The sequence below is a fragment of the Herpailurus yagouaroundi genome, unplaced genomic scaffold (assembly GCF_014898765.1).
Source record: "Herpailurus yagouaroundi ecotype Mexico unplaced genomic scaffold, PumYag 181, whole genome shotgun sequence".
Lineage (NCBI taxonomy): Eukaryota > Metazoa > Chordata > Mammalia > Carnivora > Felidae > Herpailurus > Herpailurus yagouaroundi.
The window spans coordinates 14,013,208-14,031,009 of NW_024412412.1; the positions used below are offsets into that span (position 1 = coordinate 14,013,208).

General features: G+C 41.8%; 1 protein-coding gene across 3 annotated transcripts in view; it reads left to right on the plus strand.

Annotated features, from left to right (window-relative positions):
* Positions 1 to 17,802, plus strand: part of WWC2 (WW and C2 domain containing 2) — a 202,070-nt gene that overhangs the window by 119,847 nt on the left and 64,421 nt on the right. For all 3 annotated transcript variants that reach the window (XM_040489881.1, XM_040489880.1, XM_040489882.1), the window contains 4 exons: positions 4,815 to 4,894; positions 11,336 to 11,465; positions 14,612 to 14,758; positions 15,778 to 15,851. In XM_040489881.1, the coding sequence (XP_040345815.1) occupies positions 4,815 to 4,894; positions 11,336 to 11,465; positions 14,612 to 14,758; positions 15,778 to 15,851 (431 nt within the window). The remainder of the gene's footprint in view (positions 1 to 4,814; positions 4,895 to 11,335; positions 11,466 to 14,611; positions 14,759 to 15,777; positions 15,852 to 17,802) is intronic.

Consider the following 17,802-nt stretch of genomic DNA (forward strand, 5'->3'; position numbering starts at 1 on the left):
GGGGGAGGGGCAGAGAGAGAGGGAGACACAGAATCGGAAACAGGCTCCAGGCTCTGAGCCATCAGCCCAGAGCCTGATGCGGGGCTCGAACTCACGGACCGCGAAATTGTGACCTGGCTGAAGTCGGACGCTTAACCGACTGCGTCACCCAGGCGCCCCGAGAGAGAGAATCTTAAACAGGCTCCATGCTCAGCACAGAGCCCGACTCAGGGCTTAATCCCACAACCCTGGGATCATGACCTAAGCCAAAATCAAGTTGGACACTCAACTGACAGAGCCACCCAGGCACCCCTGTTTTCCTCTATCCTTCAGTAAAGTCAAAAAATTGTTTATTATTGATCCTTTATCTATCTGGAGCTGATTTCTCATTTTCTTTAAAGGTGACTTGAGATGAGGCAGGGTGGTGAAGGATACTTAGTGAGGTACAAGCAATTGTGAAGAGAAAGATTTCTAGAAGGAGCAAGTTGACAGTTGCCCTTTGTTGGTTTGCTAAAGGAGCTCTCGGCAAGACAGTAGAGAAAGTGGTGAAAAGGGAAGGTAGTCATTAGTAAAATGCCATTTTGCTCATTATAGTTTTAATGGTGCAAGGTTCACTTTTAGGGCAGATGTATGAAACCTGCCTGTCTTGTGATCCTTCCAGGGTTCACAGATTTCCGGAGTTCACTTTTCTTTCAGTGTCATCTTCTTTCTCCTTCTTTTAAAATAAAACTTATTATACCAGGATTGTAAGAAACGGTAAGAAACTGTGATTTCCAGTCACACTCATCACGTTTAATCACAGTATCTTCCTGGTTTTCAGAAATAACTTTGAAATCAATTTAAAATGTCAGTTGCTTTAGTGTAGTCAGTGTCGAAAGCAGGAAATGCGTAAAAGCCATGGGTCTTTTGCCTCCAATTGGATACTCTGTGTTGTGAGATTTGATTCCTTAGAAGTAAGTCTATGAAATTAGATGGTCGGCTATGGCAGAAAGTTGAGTATGTAAGAGAAAAAAACATAGGCCCTAAGGCTTGTGGACTGTTCATGTGTTCAGTTTGGGTGGGATATAAGAATAATGAAGTTTCTAAGGTAAAATAGGGGCCATAGGTTTTATTTGGGTCATTTTCCAAAATGTCTTTTGTATTAGCAAAATGTATTACCGTGCCATTAATAGCTAACGCTTGTATAATTACAGTTCGTTTTAAAATCCATCTCCTGGGTTCCGGATCGTTCTCCACTCTTTGGTAGCAGTGTAACCTTCCGCACATTACTTACTTATTCTTTTTTTGGGTTGAGAGTCCTCACCTATAAAGTAAGAATTAAAACTATCTATAGAGTAGTTACGAGGATTTAAAATCGGCATTTATATTTAGCACAATGCCTGGAATACATAAAGTCCCCCTGAATTGCAGCTCTAATCATTGCTTCCCTACATTGTGCTAAGTTTCCAAGTCAGCGTTAGCTTCGTCCTTTAGCTGTGATTGAAGCGCGTTGGCGTTTACATCCCATGTCCTTCCTACCTTGAGGGTGAGCTGGAGAATGAAAGAGTAGACACTGTGATCCTCTAGTAGCTCAGGATGTCCAAAGGTTCTCGGAGAAGAAGGGCTGTTGAACTAGTTCAGACCATATTCTTAAAACCAAACATAATGGGAAATGATGTTTGATTGGAAATAATCCCTGTTTTCACTTGTCATTATGACAGGATCAGGCTTTTTCATAGGTTACAATATAAAATGCAACACTGAGACTCAGGTAAGAATCCTTCAGGTAATTCACTAAGAGGACACCCCCCCCCTCCGCGCCCCAAGATGAAAACAGTGGCTTAGAGCCAACTTTAGGGAAAATAAATAATGCAGAATGAAAGAAAGCACAGCTTAACTTCCTCTATCCTGGTCACTCGACGACATACGATAAAATCTCACATCACTTAACAGAAGAGTCTGAAAGGTCAAACGGTAACTTTAGATTTTGAATGAAAAGTTTTGAAAGAAATTAAAACGAGCGGGTCGAGTGGGTCATCGCAGTCCAAATGATTTTGAGTGGAATGCTATTTTATGTCCGTGAGATATGCTCATTGTTTTAATTTGGTTGTTTTAAGTGGGTTCCACATCACCATTGTTTTTATCAACGGTGTCTTCAAAGGTAAAGGCAGGCCTCAGCCAGGCTATTTGAGTTGCTCTTGATTTTCGGATTAACTGTGGTTGTTGTTGTTTTAAAATAAAAATGTTACAGTCTTTGTAAACAGCTCTTTAGAGTGCTGTCAGAAGCAGAAGTTCATGTGGAAAGAGCTATTGATTGCTGATGGCTTTTTTGACATGATAATAATCAAATCAACTGGAAAGTCTTGAGGATCTGCTGTGAATGAGCTCCTTGCTGGTGATGAATATTCAAGCACTTTCAAAAATCCAGCTCCAAAGTCCCCTGCGTCTGAGGACAGCCACAAGTACTCCTGTTCTTTGGATTCTGCAGGAATCTTTGTAGTTCTAAATTGGGCCTTGCAACATCATTATTTGTTTTTTTCTCTTCCCTAATAAAATAGAAGTGCCTTAGGACACAGACTGTTAGCCATTCAGATAAGCTCCACAGGTAATTTATCAACAGATGAATTATTGAATATCCATAATGCCCAAAGCCCTGTGCCTTAGGTCTACAAACAGGAGACTTACACAACTCTTGTCCTTGTCATTTTATTCTGCATAGTGCCTCGTCTCCTCCTTGACTTTTTTTCTCTCCTTTTCCGAGATGCCCTCTTTTCCCTCCAACTTCTCTTGCCACGACTTCACAGTGTGTTTTGTTCCTTCCTCGAGTAGACTTCTGAGTGATGGAGGTGCCTGAGGCATGTTCCTGAACTCTTCTGTTTTCAATACGCACTCTCTCTAGGGGCTCTCATTAATTCTCACGCATTTAAAGTATCATCTTTATGTCAGTGACTTTCAATTTTATATCTCTGGGCCAGACACTTCTGAACATCCAGCCTCCATATTCTAATCGCCTTTGAAGTTTCATGGGTATCGGAAAATTAAACGTCTTAAAAAACACCCTCGGTCCTACCCCAGGATCTGGTCCCACCCTCCAGGAAGGCACCTTCGTGCACCCACCTGGCCAGTAAAACTCCTGGCAGTGATCTTGGGCACATCTTCTCTTTCACCCTGCACATGAGTCCATCACCAAGTCCTGTTGAGTCTGCCTCCCAATATATTCTTCCTCTGGGCTCTACTCTCTATACACTGCTCAAAGGCCAGCCGGTGGTGCAGGTAGAACGGCCCCTTTTGGCCCCGCTGGTCCAATCACTTGAGTCATCACGGCGGTTTCTTAAAAATCATAAAGCAGATCATGCTTTAAAATTCCTCCTCAGCTCTCATTGTTCTTAAGGTTTAGAAATCTTCCCCATAGCTTCACGACTCTACAATAAGGCTTTCATTTCCAGTCCCATCTCATGCTACGCAGCACTTCCATAATTCAGCAAATGGTAACGTCCTTTAAATCCCAAATTTGCCAAGTACCCTCCTCCCACATTTAGGGTTTGTCCGTGAGCCCTACCTTTTGAGGACCCCCTTTACGAAACGAAGCCCCACCGACCCGCTCTGCTTAACCGGCCTTTCACACACAGGCTCCAACCAGCTCCTCACTAAATCAGGTCCCGTCATTCTTTTTTATCCTGAAGTATCCTGAACCCTTCCTTTATGTCCCCGTGGTAATTGGTAAGACTTAGGTCATTAGATGATTATTTGCCCAACATCTGGCTCCCCTGTTGTTCTGTAGGACCCATGAAGGCAAAGGTCTCGTCTGCTTTAGTCACACTTCAGACCCAGTACCTGACATGGTGGAAAGTCAGTAAATATTTGTGGAACGGATAGACCGAAGAGGAAATAATAGTTCAAAAGCGCGTGGAAATACTGTGTAACAGAATGTGCTTAAAACTTAAGGCTATAATACGGAAATAAATTTCTGACAGCCCCGTGAAGACCTTTAGTTTGTGATGAAACCAGGCTTCTGCTCTTTTTTTTGACCTATCACATCTTAGCATTGTCATTACCAAGAATATATGGGACCACAGGAAAAAAAATATATATCTTGTATCAGTTTGATGGCAAATGTGTATCGATCACACATTTTTTGTCGTTGTCGTTTTATTTCTCATGGTGCCTGGTACTTTTCTAGAAGTTTGGGATCTAGCTGGTGCGATATATGTCCCCTGGGGGACAGACAGTAAGCAAGAACACAGAAAATGTGAGTGCTTGAGAAATACTATGAACTAAACAGAACAGAGTGATGGCATGGGTGGGATGGTTAGAGAAGTCCTATTTGAGTGAAAAGGCGACCTGGGAGCTGAGGCCTGAGTGACAAGAGTCAAGCCTTCCAGCCGGAGGGAACGGCTTGGGGCAGAAGTACATGTGGAAAGAGCTATTGATTGCTGAGGCAGGTACTGCCTGTTGTGTTTGAGAAATGGAGCGATGGCCAGTGGTCCCGGAGCGGAGAGAAGAGCAGAGCAGGAGGAGTACACGCTTTTGGGGGTAGAGAAGCCGGGGTTTCAAGTTCTGACTCTCCCCTTCCTGGTTATCGATCACAACAAAATGGAGGCAATCATGACGCCAGCTCGTAGGCAATGTTGCTAAATAAGACGGTGAGGGTAAATGTTAGTAATAATGCACATCATTGATAATTTAAACATCATTAACCTACCTTCCACAGAACTTCTGTCCGGGGAAAACCGGTAGCCTGAATGTTAAACTAATGGCTGTGTTTGTGTGTTTAATAGCTTGCTAATAGACAGTCTTTTAAAACGGCGTTGCTACTTATTTACAAACATTCATATTTACATTGATGTCTCCAAAAGGTTAAAAAGCTGAAGAGAGAACTCTCACAGATGAAGCAGGAATTGCTCTATAAAGAACAAGGCTTTGAGACATTGCAACAGTGAGTATAAAAATACTGAAATTCACTTTAGAATAATTGAAAGCCCCCTAACTAATACAAAGAAAATAGAAGTACATTGGGGCGCCTGGGTGGCTCGGTCGGTTGGGTGTCCGACTGCGGCTCAGGTCATGATCTCGCAGTTTGTGAGTTCGAGCCCCGCGTCGGGCTCTGTGCTGACAGCTCAGAGCCTGGAGCCTGCTTCCGATTCTGTGTCTCCCTCGCTCTCTGCCCCTCCCTCGCTTGCACTCAGTCTCTCTCTATCTCAAAAAACATTAAAAAAAAAAGAAAATAGAAGTACAGATTACATAAGAGATTTCTCCAAGAAACATGAAGTAAAAAGCTCAGAGCTCTGCACCAGAAACCAAAGAAAACCAATCAACCAACAAAAAAACGTGGGGGAAATCTGTACACGTTGAAGAGGTCTGAAGTTTTATCCGTCATCGGAGATCCAAAGAAACCAGTGGGAATGTTAACTTTGTGCCCCGGGCACCTGCCAGCCTGCTCTGAATTTGAGGTATGGAACCAAGGGACGAGGCACAGGAAGTGCCTCCACATTGGGCTCCTGCGGCTGAACGAGGTGAGCCTCTGCTGCCCTGAGCCCGGGGTTGATCTCAGGGAGCAAGTCAGGTTGTCCGCGAGGAGCTTGAGTGAGTTCCTCATTTCCTGTATCCCTTCTGTCCTTTCCAGTTCTGTAGTCAAGTCTGAAAGGCTGGGCCAAGTTAAGGGAAATATGGCTGACAGAGGGCAGCAGAACCTGGGATCTCCCGCCCCATTCCCGGCCCCCAGAAGCCACTGTTCTCCCTGCTGACGAGGTGCGGCCCAGCTAAAGCCTGGCAGGCACACCGAACTTTCCAGCCCTCCCGATGCTACCACAGGGTCTCTGATGCGAGGCAAGAAGCTGATGGTTTTCACAGCCACATGACTGCAGAGAGGATTAAAGGCATGATCCCTCAAAAGGCATTTAACTGCTTTTTACTTCCCTCCTCTGTGTGCAGGGCCCTCTGCCAACCGCGGAGCAGGGTTTACAGAGAGAGTCCCTGATTGCCTGCTTGTTCCTCCACCGCCCTCCCCTCTGTAGCCACCCAAGGCAGATGGCATCACCCCTTTGAAAGATCCTGTATATTTGTTGGCCAGACAAACCACAAGCTGGGTGTTCTGTGTGTTTGCATGATGAGTTATACGTCAGGACGCCAGTCATGACTCTTGACCACCAGTCCCGTGACTTTGGCTTCAGAGACTGGTTTTATGGCTCAGTCTTCTTTTTGGCCACTCACTCATGTCATCATAACCATTTTATTCTTCCAGATGCTCCTGTCCTAGTGGTTTTCAAACCTGACTGCGTATCAGAATAATCTGTTTAAAAAAAAAAAAAAACCTATTTTTGGTCTCCATCTAGGTATATTTTATGAGATCCCCAGGTGGTTCTCAAGTATAGCTGTGTTCTAAGAACCTCAGCAGACTGCAGAGCCCCCCCCCCTTCAAAACTGAGCAGATCTAGAATGCCACAGATGTGATATTTAGTAAATTGCATATCAACATAAAGGAGGGCTTTGTGGTGCCAGTGGAGAGAGGACACAAACTTTGAAGAGTGCCACAAAACGTTTAGCTATACGGTAAACATTCTTAAGGCACATGAAATTCTAACTCATGTCACCACCCGGGATTAAAGGTTAGCCAAACTTTGCTGTTTTTGTTATATTGATATAACAATGCTGTATTGTTTTAAAGCAGTTTGCTTGCAAGCAATTTTTATAGGAATCTAAGGCATGTTTAAGAATCTGTCAATAACATTCCACAAGAAAACAATAGACATCTGTTGTAGAAATCCAGGCATTCTCTTGCAATGATTCTAAGCCCTTGAACCAAAGGCAGAAAGATACGATATCTAACATCAGAGACCTCTCTTGTTGATCCTAACTATAGACAAAATAAAGCTGTTTTCATTCAGATGTTAACTACCATACTACTAGAACATTGGATAAAAATTGATTGAACCCAGAGACCATACTTTCCAAGAAACCGCATTCCTGATACTATAAAGGAACTTTTACTTGGGGTTTTGACAGAAAATATATTTCAGGAAAAGATGTAAATAGAATCCTACTGCATGCTTTACCACCTCTCATTTATTCACGATAGAGTGGAATATTTTTGCCAAATCTGGGGCTATAATATAATTTAAACTCAGGCTTTCATTTTACTGGGTACAGTAGTTTATGCTGGATGAATGAATGTAGCTTTATTCTTTACATTATTCATTTCAGTCTGTGGTCCCAAGGTTGACTTTGGCCTCGGCAATAGCAGAGCTTATGTGTAGATGGACGTTTCTACTTTGCCACCTGCAGCATCCACTCAAATGTGGAAAATGAGAAGGGAAGGGTGAAGCACTGAGCAAGCCAAAAGTATATACCTATTCTGTGAAAATTTGGCTCAGGGGGTACATCTTTGCCAGGGAAGGTGTGCAAATGGGACTCTCTTATCTTTCGGGAGAGACGAAGACATAGGGGAAATTAATAACGGTGCACAGAAAAAAAACAAAAGGAAAACGTTTGTTTTTTATTTTTTTTAGGGAAGAATATAAAATGGCATTTCTCAAATCAAGAACAAAAAAACACCGTAGTTTGTCTTAAAGATCAGCAAATAACGCCCAAATTTTGTTTGGTTTTATTTTATGGTCGGTTAGGATCGAAAAAGAGAGAAGAGGTGGGAGACGCAGAGTTGAGGAGAAAAAGAGGAAGAGGAACAGTTAGAGGAGAACGGAGGTGTTCAAAGGAGGAGGAAGGGAGAGAAAGCCCAGAAGGAGCTCCGCGGTGGGCACTGAGTTGAGCTGGCCTGTCCTCGTCGTGTTTAGCACCCAACTGAGCAAGCAGTGGGCAGCCAGGAGATTTTTGTCTAGTTCTGAAGCTCTCTGAAATGTAAATGAGCAGGCTTGAAGTAGTCCTGCCTTTATTTTTAAGTGTTAGAGTTAATTTCTGAGAACGGCTCACCTACTTTTTTTGTTTTCAGATGTTAAAGTTGATTTGTGACTTCAAGACCTGTTTTGCGGTTAGATTCTGAAGGTTTTTCACAAATAGAAAGAAATCACTTGGGCTTTAGAAATTCCCTTTGACACAGTTTAAGAGTCCTGTGTTAGTAGCTACTTCATGAAATCTGAGGGCTTTGTGGGTTTTTTTTTTTTAATTAAAATAAGTTTTTTTTGCCTCAACTACTCAGTTGGTAGATACAGTACTTAAGGGAGCCAACAATTTCCCTGATGAATCCTTTCCCAGAGAAATGGAATTCGCCAATATTCAAAGTACCCCCAGTGATTTTTATCGAATATTCCAAGTGTAATAGGAGAGCCCTAAGCCCGAGTCTGTCCTTTTGAGGATTATGCCCCGACTAGCTAAGTGTTTATGCAATCTCAAGGCTAACGTCGGGTAAACTTCCTGGTCTTACTTTTCCTACTTGGAGGAAGTGTGACTAATAGATCTCTAGGGTCCCTTCCCACCCTAAACACTGTGTGCGTGCGCACGCGGCTGTTTAATTCAGTGATGCCATTGGTTGTACTGTATTATCGAACAACCTGATGATGAAATTTATTTGATCTTAGGTTAAGACTGTTCGGCAATCAAATACTTACTAAAACACTACTTGGGGAAGTAGGTTATCTACAAACTGCACTTGCTCGAGTCAACTTTGGAAGAGTAAGATGGCATCATTGGTGGGTGGTTGTTTGGTTTTTGTTTTGTTTTTTCAGATTAGTCCCTTCACACTGACATAAATGTCCATCATTACATGTTTTAAACTGAACGGGTGCAGAGCCAGTTTTCTGTGGCTTCATGGATGCCATTTCTCTGTGGACAAGACTAAGAATTATGTCCAAGAGTGAGAGCTCTTGGCCAGTGGGGCAGAATCATAGCTGTATGTTCTTCAAGTGAACCCTGAATTGTATTCAAAATGAATGCCGGGCAGCATCAGTGGCTGGAGAGTGATAGTGAGGGTCCTGTTAAACCATTTTTTTTTTTAACGTTTACTTATTTTTGAGACAGAGAGAGAGACAGAGCATGAACAGGGGAGGGGCAGAGAGAGAGGGAGACACAGAATCTGAAACAGACTCCAGGCTCTGAGTCAGCAGCACAGCGCCCGACGCGGGGCTCGAACTCACGGACCGCGAGGTCATGACCTGAGCCGAAGTTGGACGCTTAACCGACTGAGCCACCCAGGCCGCCCCTGCCACTTTTTTTTTTTTTTTTTTTTTTTAAGAATTAGGTAATTTGGTTGGGCCCTTCATGCACAAAGAATTAGGTTACTTGAAACCCCCTGACATAGGGTGACCATGCAAACTGTAAGGACATTTGGTGAACAGATCTGCAGGGGTGACGGATGAGCTGGTGGAAGAACTCTTTATTCAACGTTAGCACCTCTGCTCTTCTGCCTGGTTCCTAGATTTGAACTCGTCCACAAGGCAAGCAGTTTTACCTCGACTCATAACGGCCATAAAACAGAAGGAGCACTTTTCACGTATTTGAAAACCAACAGGAAACTAACCACACGATCCAAATATGTAGGATTCTCACTGGTATAAATAATAATCACTCCCGTTTACGCATCACCCACCAGCTCCTAGGCACCGTACTTGGTTTTGCACAGACATCAGGGCATGTAAGATGAGGCGACAGTGAGGGATCTGCACTTCCTGTAGTTGTTCAGTTTATTGGCACCTCTGTCCTGCTAAATCCTTTCCTGGTGGCCTTAACCTGTCTCAGGGTGGAGGTCGGATTAGTGTGAGGAGGTTTGAATTCAGCCAGTGGAAGGATCGCCCAAACTGACTCAAGACAAAATGACTGAGCTTGAAAATGTTGAGAAACGGACTGGGTGTGAGGTGGGCGATGGGGGAGTGTGAGCTAGGAGTGGTTGGAAGAGAAAATGGGAGAACAGTCGGCTTGAAAGCACGATGTCGGTATGTGGGAAGAAAGTTGCAAAGTCACCAGCCAACTACGATCGTCCAAAAACCAGCTCCTGCTGTTTGTGTAACTTGTATTCTGTCAACAGTCTTTAACATTTTTCTTTCTTCCTTCTTTCTTTCTTTCTTTCTTTCTTTCTTTCTTTCTTTCTTTCTTCCCTCTTTCTATCTTTCTTTCTTTCTTCCCTCCCTTTCTTTCTTTCTTTCTTCCCTCTTTCTTTCTTTCTCTTTCTTTCTTTCTTTCTTCCTTTCTTCTTTCTTTCTTCCTTTCTTCTTTCTTCCTTTCTTCTTTCTTTCTTTCTTCTTTCTTTCTTCTTTATTTCTTTCTTTCTTTCCTCCCTCTTTCTTTCTTCTTTCTTCTTTCTTTCTTCCTTTCTTCTTTCTTTCCTTCTTTCTTTCTTTCTTCTTTCTTTCTTTCTTCTTTCTTTCTTCTTTCTTTCTTTCTTTCTTTCTTCTTTCTTTCTTTCTTTCTTCTTTCTTTCTTTCTTTCTTTCTTCTTTCTTTCTTTCTTCTTTCTTCTTTCTTTCTTTCTTTCTTTCTTCCCTCTTTCTTTCTTTCTTCCTTTCTTCTTTCTTTCTTCTTTCTTTCTTTCTTCTTTCTTTCTCTCTTTCTTTCTTTCTTTCTTTCCTCCCTCTTTCTTTCTTTCTTCCTTTCTTCTTTCTTTCCTTCTTTCCTTCTTTCTTTCTTTCTTCTTTCTTCTTTCTTTCCTCCCTCTTTCTTCTTTCTTTCTTCTTTCTTTCTTTCTTTCTTTCTGTCTTTCTTTCTTCCTTCCCTCCTTCCTTCTTTCTTTCTTTCTTCCCTCTTTCTTTCTTTCTTTCCCTTTCTTTTCTTTCTTTCTTTCTTTCTTTCTTTCTTTCTTTTTTCTTTCTTTCTTCTTTCTTTCCTCCCTCTTTCTTTATTCTTTCTTTCTTTCTTTCTTTCTTTCTTTCTTTCTTTCCTCCCTCTTTCTTTCTTCTTTCTTTCTTTCTTCCTTTCTTCTTTCTTTCCTTCTTTCTTCCTTCTTTCTTTCTTCTTTCTTTCTTTCTTTCTTTCTTTCCTCCCTCTTTCCTTCTTTCTTCCTTTCTTCTTTCTTTCCTTCTTTCCTTCTTTCTTTCTTTCTTTCTTCTTTCTTTCTTCTTTCTTTCTTCTTTCTTTCTTTCTTTCTTTCCTCCCTCTTTCTTTCTTCTTTCTTTCCTTCTTTCTTCCTTTCTTCTTTCTTTCCTTCTTTCTTTCTTCTTTCTTTCTTTCTTTCTTTCTTTCTTTCTTTCTTTCCTCCCTCTTTCTTTCTTTCTTCCCTCCCTCTTTCTTTCCTCTTTCTTCCTTTCTTCCCTCTTTCTTTCTTCCTTCCTTTCTTTCTTCTTTCTTTCCTTCTTCCTTCCTTTCTTTCTTCTTTCTTTCTTTCTTTCTTTCTTCCTTTCTTCTTTCTTTCCTTCTTTCTTTCTTTCTTCTTTCTTTCTTTTTTTCTTTCTTTCTTTCCCTCTTTCTTTTCTTTCTTTCTTTCTTTTTTCTTTTCACAGAATTGATAAGAAAATGTCTGGAGGCCAGAGTGGCTATGAACTCAGTGAAGCCAAAGCCATTCTAACTGAACTGAAATCTATCAGAAAGGCTATCAGCTCAGGAGAAAAAGAAAAACAAGATCTGATGCAGGTATGTTACAAACATTTTGTGAAGTCGGACAGCTACCTTCTGGGGCCCCAGAAACTCTTATCGGGGCGGAAGCTCTCCATCGGAATCTGGATGGCCCTTTATCACCCTGCCTCATTCACCCAGAACTTGCTCCCATAGGAGATGTTTGTGGGCACTAAGGCAACAGGCTGCCGTGAACGCATTGGTTCCGAGGTTCTGATGTGCTTGTTTGAAGGCAGGCTTTGGATGGCCTTTGAGACAGGACGTGCTGGATCCTGGAGTCCACGTGAGATTAGCATTTGGGGGCATCTGCAACTCACTGAAACTTCATGTGGAAACCAGATAAGCAGGGTTACCTAAACTGTGATCCTCAGCTGGGGACACACAAAGGGTACGTCACCTGTCAACAGCAGGTCAAGGATATGCCCTGAGGAGTATGGGAAAGGCATGTGAGGCGCTTCAAAAAGCTTCGCTCCACCCTAGGTGATTCTGAGGTGCCAGCTGGGGGTGGGGAGTGCCGACCCAGCTGGGGGGTGCCCATCTAGTCATCCTCGGAAAGCTGCCGGTGGCAGAAAATCCCCGTGTTAAACCTGTATAGTTCTCAGCCCAAAGGTGAGCCAGCCTTGTGGGTACAAGAAACAACCATTCAGTGATCAGTGTCCTGCATTTTAAACACGTATAGTCAGCAGGTGCAGTCAGATTTGGGGTTTTTTTTAAGAGCATATCTGTTCCTTCTCTTACCTTTCCTCCATCCCATAATGATCACAAGGTCCAAGAATTCTTTGTATTTCAGATATTTGGGGTTCTGAGTAAGGATTCAGTCTGTGTCTTTGGGAAAATGTTAGAGCCAGTGGCAATGTTTGCATTCTTAGTAGAACCTCTACATTTAAATACTGTATTCAAGTACCTCATGTCAGTTTTCAAAATGCCAACGGAATGTAGGTACATGTTCTTAAACACCTATAATTTTGCATTTGGGAAATTTTGAAATAACCTGCAGGAAGAGATCAAATAGAAAAGACAGTAGTGATAATGGCGAATCCTTGTAAGTATTGACTGTGTGCTGGGCAGCCTTCTCCCTGCCTTGCATGAAAGTAGTTCAGTTAATTCTGACAACAGCCCTTGGGCGTGTATTGTTCTCACTTACAGACAAGGAAATTGCAGGACACAAAAGTTAAGTAGCCTCCTTAAAGTCACACAGCTTAGGAGTGGCAGGACTTTGGTTCAAACCTAGGCAGTCTTGCTGCAGAATATGTGGTTTTAAACATATATGGGAAACAGAAAACTTTATTTGGATATATTTCTATTTTGTTCTAAAGCGATCCTGATGATTAAAACAGTAATTCCTAAAATGCACATCAGAGGTCCTTTGGAAAAAAATTAATAGTTAGCTTGAGCAAATTTATGTTGGAATTTTATAATTCAGCAATCTTAGGTTGTCTTTGATTCTTCCAGTAAAGAAGAAATTTGGATTTATAAACAGACCAGATAAAGTTAAAAGATTAGAGTCCTTTTCAGTTACTAAAGTATATAAAATAATTAACTAGTAGATACAGAAATCGAGAGTAGAGCTAAGAAGGACATTAGGTGGGTAGCTTCCATGACTTTCAGACCTCTTTGACCATGACCCACAGTAAAGGATACATTCGACATGAAAACCCAGTCACACACAAATGTCTTTATGTTTGGACACACACACACACACCATATATCACAGATGTTTGCCTGCTCTTAATACTAGTAATGCGGTCTGAATTGACTTTCTAGTCTCTTCTTTTTCAGCACAAAACATGCCAGTCGTGACCTACTAAATTGATAAGGTATACTGTCATCCCAGACAGGCTTGAAAAAATACTACTCTTTCCACTCTACAGGTGAAAAAATAGAAAAGACTTGCCCAAAGTCACTAAAAGGCTTCTATGTTCTTTTCTGTGATATATTTGATATGATCTTTGAAGTCTCATCCCTCTTGTATTTACATTTTGCATAAATGAACCCCTGACAAAAAAATAAAAAAGGCTAGGTAAAAGGCACATGCCAGATCTCTGATATTTCTAGTTTTGGGGGGACACTTCTCATTTTTTTTTGTAAAAATTGTAAATATCAGGATTAAATCCTGGCTTTTCTTAAAGTTGGCAATAATGAGCTTCTTACCATTTTTATTAGTGTTAGGGCCAGGGGAGGGTTGGGAACAATTTAGTTAAGATTTTTCTCTTTCTTAATACTTTCACTTGCTCACATCCTCTCTTGAAAGTAAGCTCAGTATATTAAACACGGGTGGCAATGGCAGGCACATTCATTGTTGATTATTCACTTTACAAAACCAGACATTATCACTCTGGCATTGCCATGCAGTCAGTGTAAAGATGGGCTGGGACCGGCTGCCCGCACTTCAGCTTCTGGGCCTCAGTTTCCTCATCTCTGACGTTACCAGGAGCAGATAATCTCTTGGGTCCCATCCAGACGTAAAATGGCATAATTACGGAAGTCTGCTAAGTAGGAAGTTTTCTTCTATATCTAAAATGAGATTGCACTGTAGGTATTCCACATTTACATCATTTCTGCTGCATGAAGTGAGTAGTTAAGAAGAGCCATTTTAAAATAGAGATCTTTTGGGGGCTCCTGGGTGGCTCAGTCGTTAAGCATCCGACTCTTGGTTTTGGCTCAGATCATGACCTCACGGTTGGCGAGTTTGAGCCCCACATGGGGTTCTGCACTAACAGCGTGGAGCCCGCTTGGGATTCTCCCTCTCATCCTCTCTTTCTGGCCCTCTCCCGCTTGGACTCTTTTTCTCTCTCAAAATAAATAAATAAACCTTACAAAATAAATAAATTTTAAAAATAGAAATCTTTTCGATTGTTAAAAATAAGAAATGTATGTACTCAATGTAAAGGTGCCACTAAGCACAGCGTGAATAATTCCAGCTTGGGAAAGGTAAGATAATCTGTTTATTATGACCTCACACACTTCCAGAGTCACACGGGTGTATGTGGGAAATTAGGCTCTAATCTTATTTTTTCAATAATTTAAAGTGATACATACCTGTTAAAGTAGCTGGGTTTTTTTTTCCTATCGGGATCACTTCTTTCAATTTAATTTTACCTGCTGGGTGAGTCTTGCCATCCTAAATGTTAAGTTTCACGTAAGACTTTGTGTTTCCTGAACAGAGTCTCGCTAAGCTGCGGGAGCGGTTCCATTTGGACCAGAGCACGGGCACATCCGAGCCAGATTTGAGGTCCAGTCCTGTGAACTCCCATTTATCTCTCTCCAGACAGACCCTTGATGCCGGGTCACAAACCAGCATTTCCGGAGATGTAAGTTACCCACGTGAACGGTTGGCCCCAGCGCTGGCCATGATGGGCCTAAATTACAACATGGATGGCAAGTGGGACGGGTGCTCACTAGGTGGTTTGAATTCCAACTGTGTGGGTTCAATATTTCATATTCAGAGATTGGTTTTAAAAATAAGAGCCTTATCTTTTCTCTCTGGATGTCACACGTATCAGGATTTGTCCGTATGAGTGGTTTTGCTCAGACTTTCTTGTATTTATTCAGAGACATTACTGAAAGGTTACAGACACATAAAAATTTAAGTTTTCCCTATTAAATTTAGAGTCTTAGAAATTTCGATCTTTTCGATTAAACATTGAGGCTGATGAGAAACAAAAAAATATGCCTTTAAAAGCCAACAGATTTTTTTTTTTATATCCAAGGTTGTTTATATTAAAATGCATGTATGGTTTATGCCCAGCATTTGAAAATATTTACTATGGCTTTGAAAACTATTAACTATTTTGCCTTCTCTTTGGGATGCTGTTTAGCAGACATTTACTTTTCCCCCAGTTTGCGTATTCTGTTCTGCGTCCTTGAATTCTGTGCTATGAAAATAAAACAGGCAGAGATCAACAGTAGGACTTACCTGTTTGAAAAATCATTTTTTGAAGTTGTTTAGTTAATATCATGCATTTGGAAGCTAAATGATGGAAATTTTGGCTCATGGAGACGAAATTAGTTTCAGTTCGTAAATTTTATTGACCTGTATTCCCTTCGTAAACTCTAAGATACCGGAAACATTGACATGATACTTTTTATCTTGAATCTGATGTGTGGAGAAAATGATGTTGAAGTCTTTGAAAAACAGACAAGCTTGAATTAAAAAGAAATGTTTTGCCCCCACTGAGACTGGAAAGTAAGTGCCTTTTTAACTGGCGTTCCTGATTTCAAGACCATCTTCGTTAGTTTTCCAATTACTTGTGCTTCCTAGAAACAAAAGCAGTTTACCTTCATTCATTAGCAGAGTTAATTGACTTTTTTCCCTTTTGTTTTTTACCAGATCGGAGTGAGAAGTAGATCAAATTTAGCTGAAAAGGTCAGGCTGAGCCTACAGTATGAAGAAGCCAAAAGAAGGTAACAACAGGGGAGCTATTCAGCGTTCGGTGGTCAGCGGGCGCAAACAGTATTTTCTTTTCCAGAATTAATCTTTACTCGTATAGTGACATCTGCTGGGTGCTCCCCACGCCTTCTTACCAGGTCTGCTCTTCAGGGTTTTTAGATGTAAGGGTTGCAGAGTTCCCCCTCTGCTCACTGTCTCCCCCTCACCCCAAAGCTGAAGGAAAAGGAGAATTAATGAGAAGTGTGGGCATGAAATTGCCCCCTTGTCTTTTGGAAGAAAGAAGCTTTGAACTTGTCCAATCCTTACTCACAAGTACAAGCGGGAAGATTGGCTGCTTAGGTGGAGTTGTGATATCGGCTCAGGTACAGGACTTAATAGTAGTTGAGCTCTCAGGTAAATAGCTTTAATTCCTTTGATTTGAGGGGAAGACTTCCTGCTAAGGTGCTTGAAGATGCTGCAGTGTCTGTCCCTGCGACTGTCTTCGGGGCAAAGGGGAGATTCTATTTCCCTCCATTCCCTTACAACCCTGTGCTTTCTTTTCGTGCTTCGTGATTCTGTGGAAGGTTCCGGAGACTTCTCCCTCCTCATCCAGTGCACAGGCTCACCTTGTTTTCATAATACGGACACCTTGCTCATTTTGTGGGGGAGGGTCATACAGCTATGTTTGATTTCATTATTTTCCTCTTAAGAGTTTAAAAATGCTACTGATTTGTGATTTGGGAAGACATTGGCAGGAGAGAAACTTCACTGTCACCCTGTAGGTGACAGAGAAGCTTATGTTCCTCCTCAAGAACATGAAAAGCTCAGCTGAGAACCTGCTAGAGTGTCAGTTTCCTATAAGACCATCAGATAGATATTGAAGTATACCCATTGTTATTGGTGATGAGGATTATTTAAAAGTAATTAGCAAAAATTCTTAGAGGTTATCTGGCTTTAACAAAGCAATTGTTTGATTTGCCTAAACACAGAATTTGCCTCTTTATAGCCTCTGTTACTGCTATTACTGGGTTCTTTGATTTACCGAAAAAAACAAAAAACCCTAACTAAGCTCTGTTCCACAAATTATTAACTGTGTGAGTTTGAAGTCACTTAGTCTCTCTGAACATTTCACTCAGCTGATTTTAATGCTTGTAAGTTTTCCTTGTCAGATTTTACATTTCCTGAGGTTCCGAAAAATCCGGTATACTTTCTGGCTGCTTCTCAGTGCCCAGGCCATGCCTTGCCCTCCACCCTAAGGATTGAGGATTGCTTTGTGGTTTTGTGGCCCGGTGACGTGAAAGCCTCTGGTGGATCGTGTTTGCAGCCCTCCAGCTGTGAGCACACCAACCCCTTAGCAGCCACAACTCCTGGGCTCTGTTGTAAACAAAGAGCGTACTGTATCTGGTGTTCTGAAGGAGAGTGGCCGTAACTCAGAATTAATTTTGGAGAACCACGCCTCATGCCCTGGGTTCTCTGGGGCTCCACTTGACTTCCCTTGGATCAGCTTGAACTTTCGCTTTACTTTTGCTGCTAACAGTTTATTCCATCTGGAATTTATACACAGCTCTTCTCTCCCCTGGGTGTCCCCAGAAATCTTCATCATGTCTCGTTCCCCAGATTTGGTGTGCTCTTCCCAAATAAAATTCAAGACCCACCTAATGCCCGATCACGCAAGTAATAGGTGCGTTTCTTTCCTTCATTAAGTCGTCGCTCCCAGTTCTGTTGTTAAGTCAGTCACATCAGAACTTAAGACATTGGTTCTTTCCCACTTGGTTGCCTTGCTGGCCTATTACCATTTGGGGTTTTATTTTAAAGTTACTAGCGATGCTGATGAGAGGGTGGATCTCGAGGGTTTGTGCATATGTTGAAAATGCTTTTCTTCCTCAATTCCGAGTACGTAAAGAGGCGGGTTGTATTTCCCTGCAACCTGTTTTCTCCTCCAGCCTTTATGTGCTTAATGAAGCTAATAATATCATGCTTATTTAG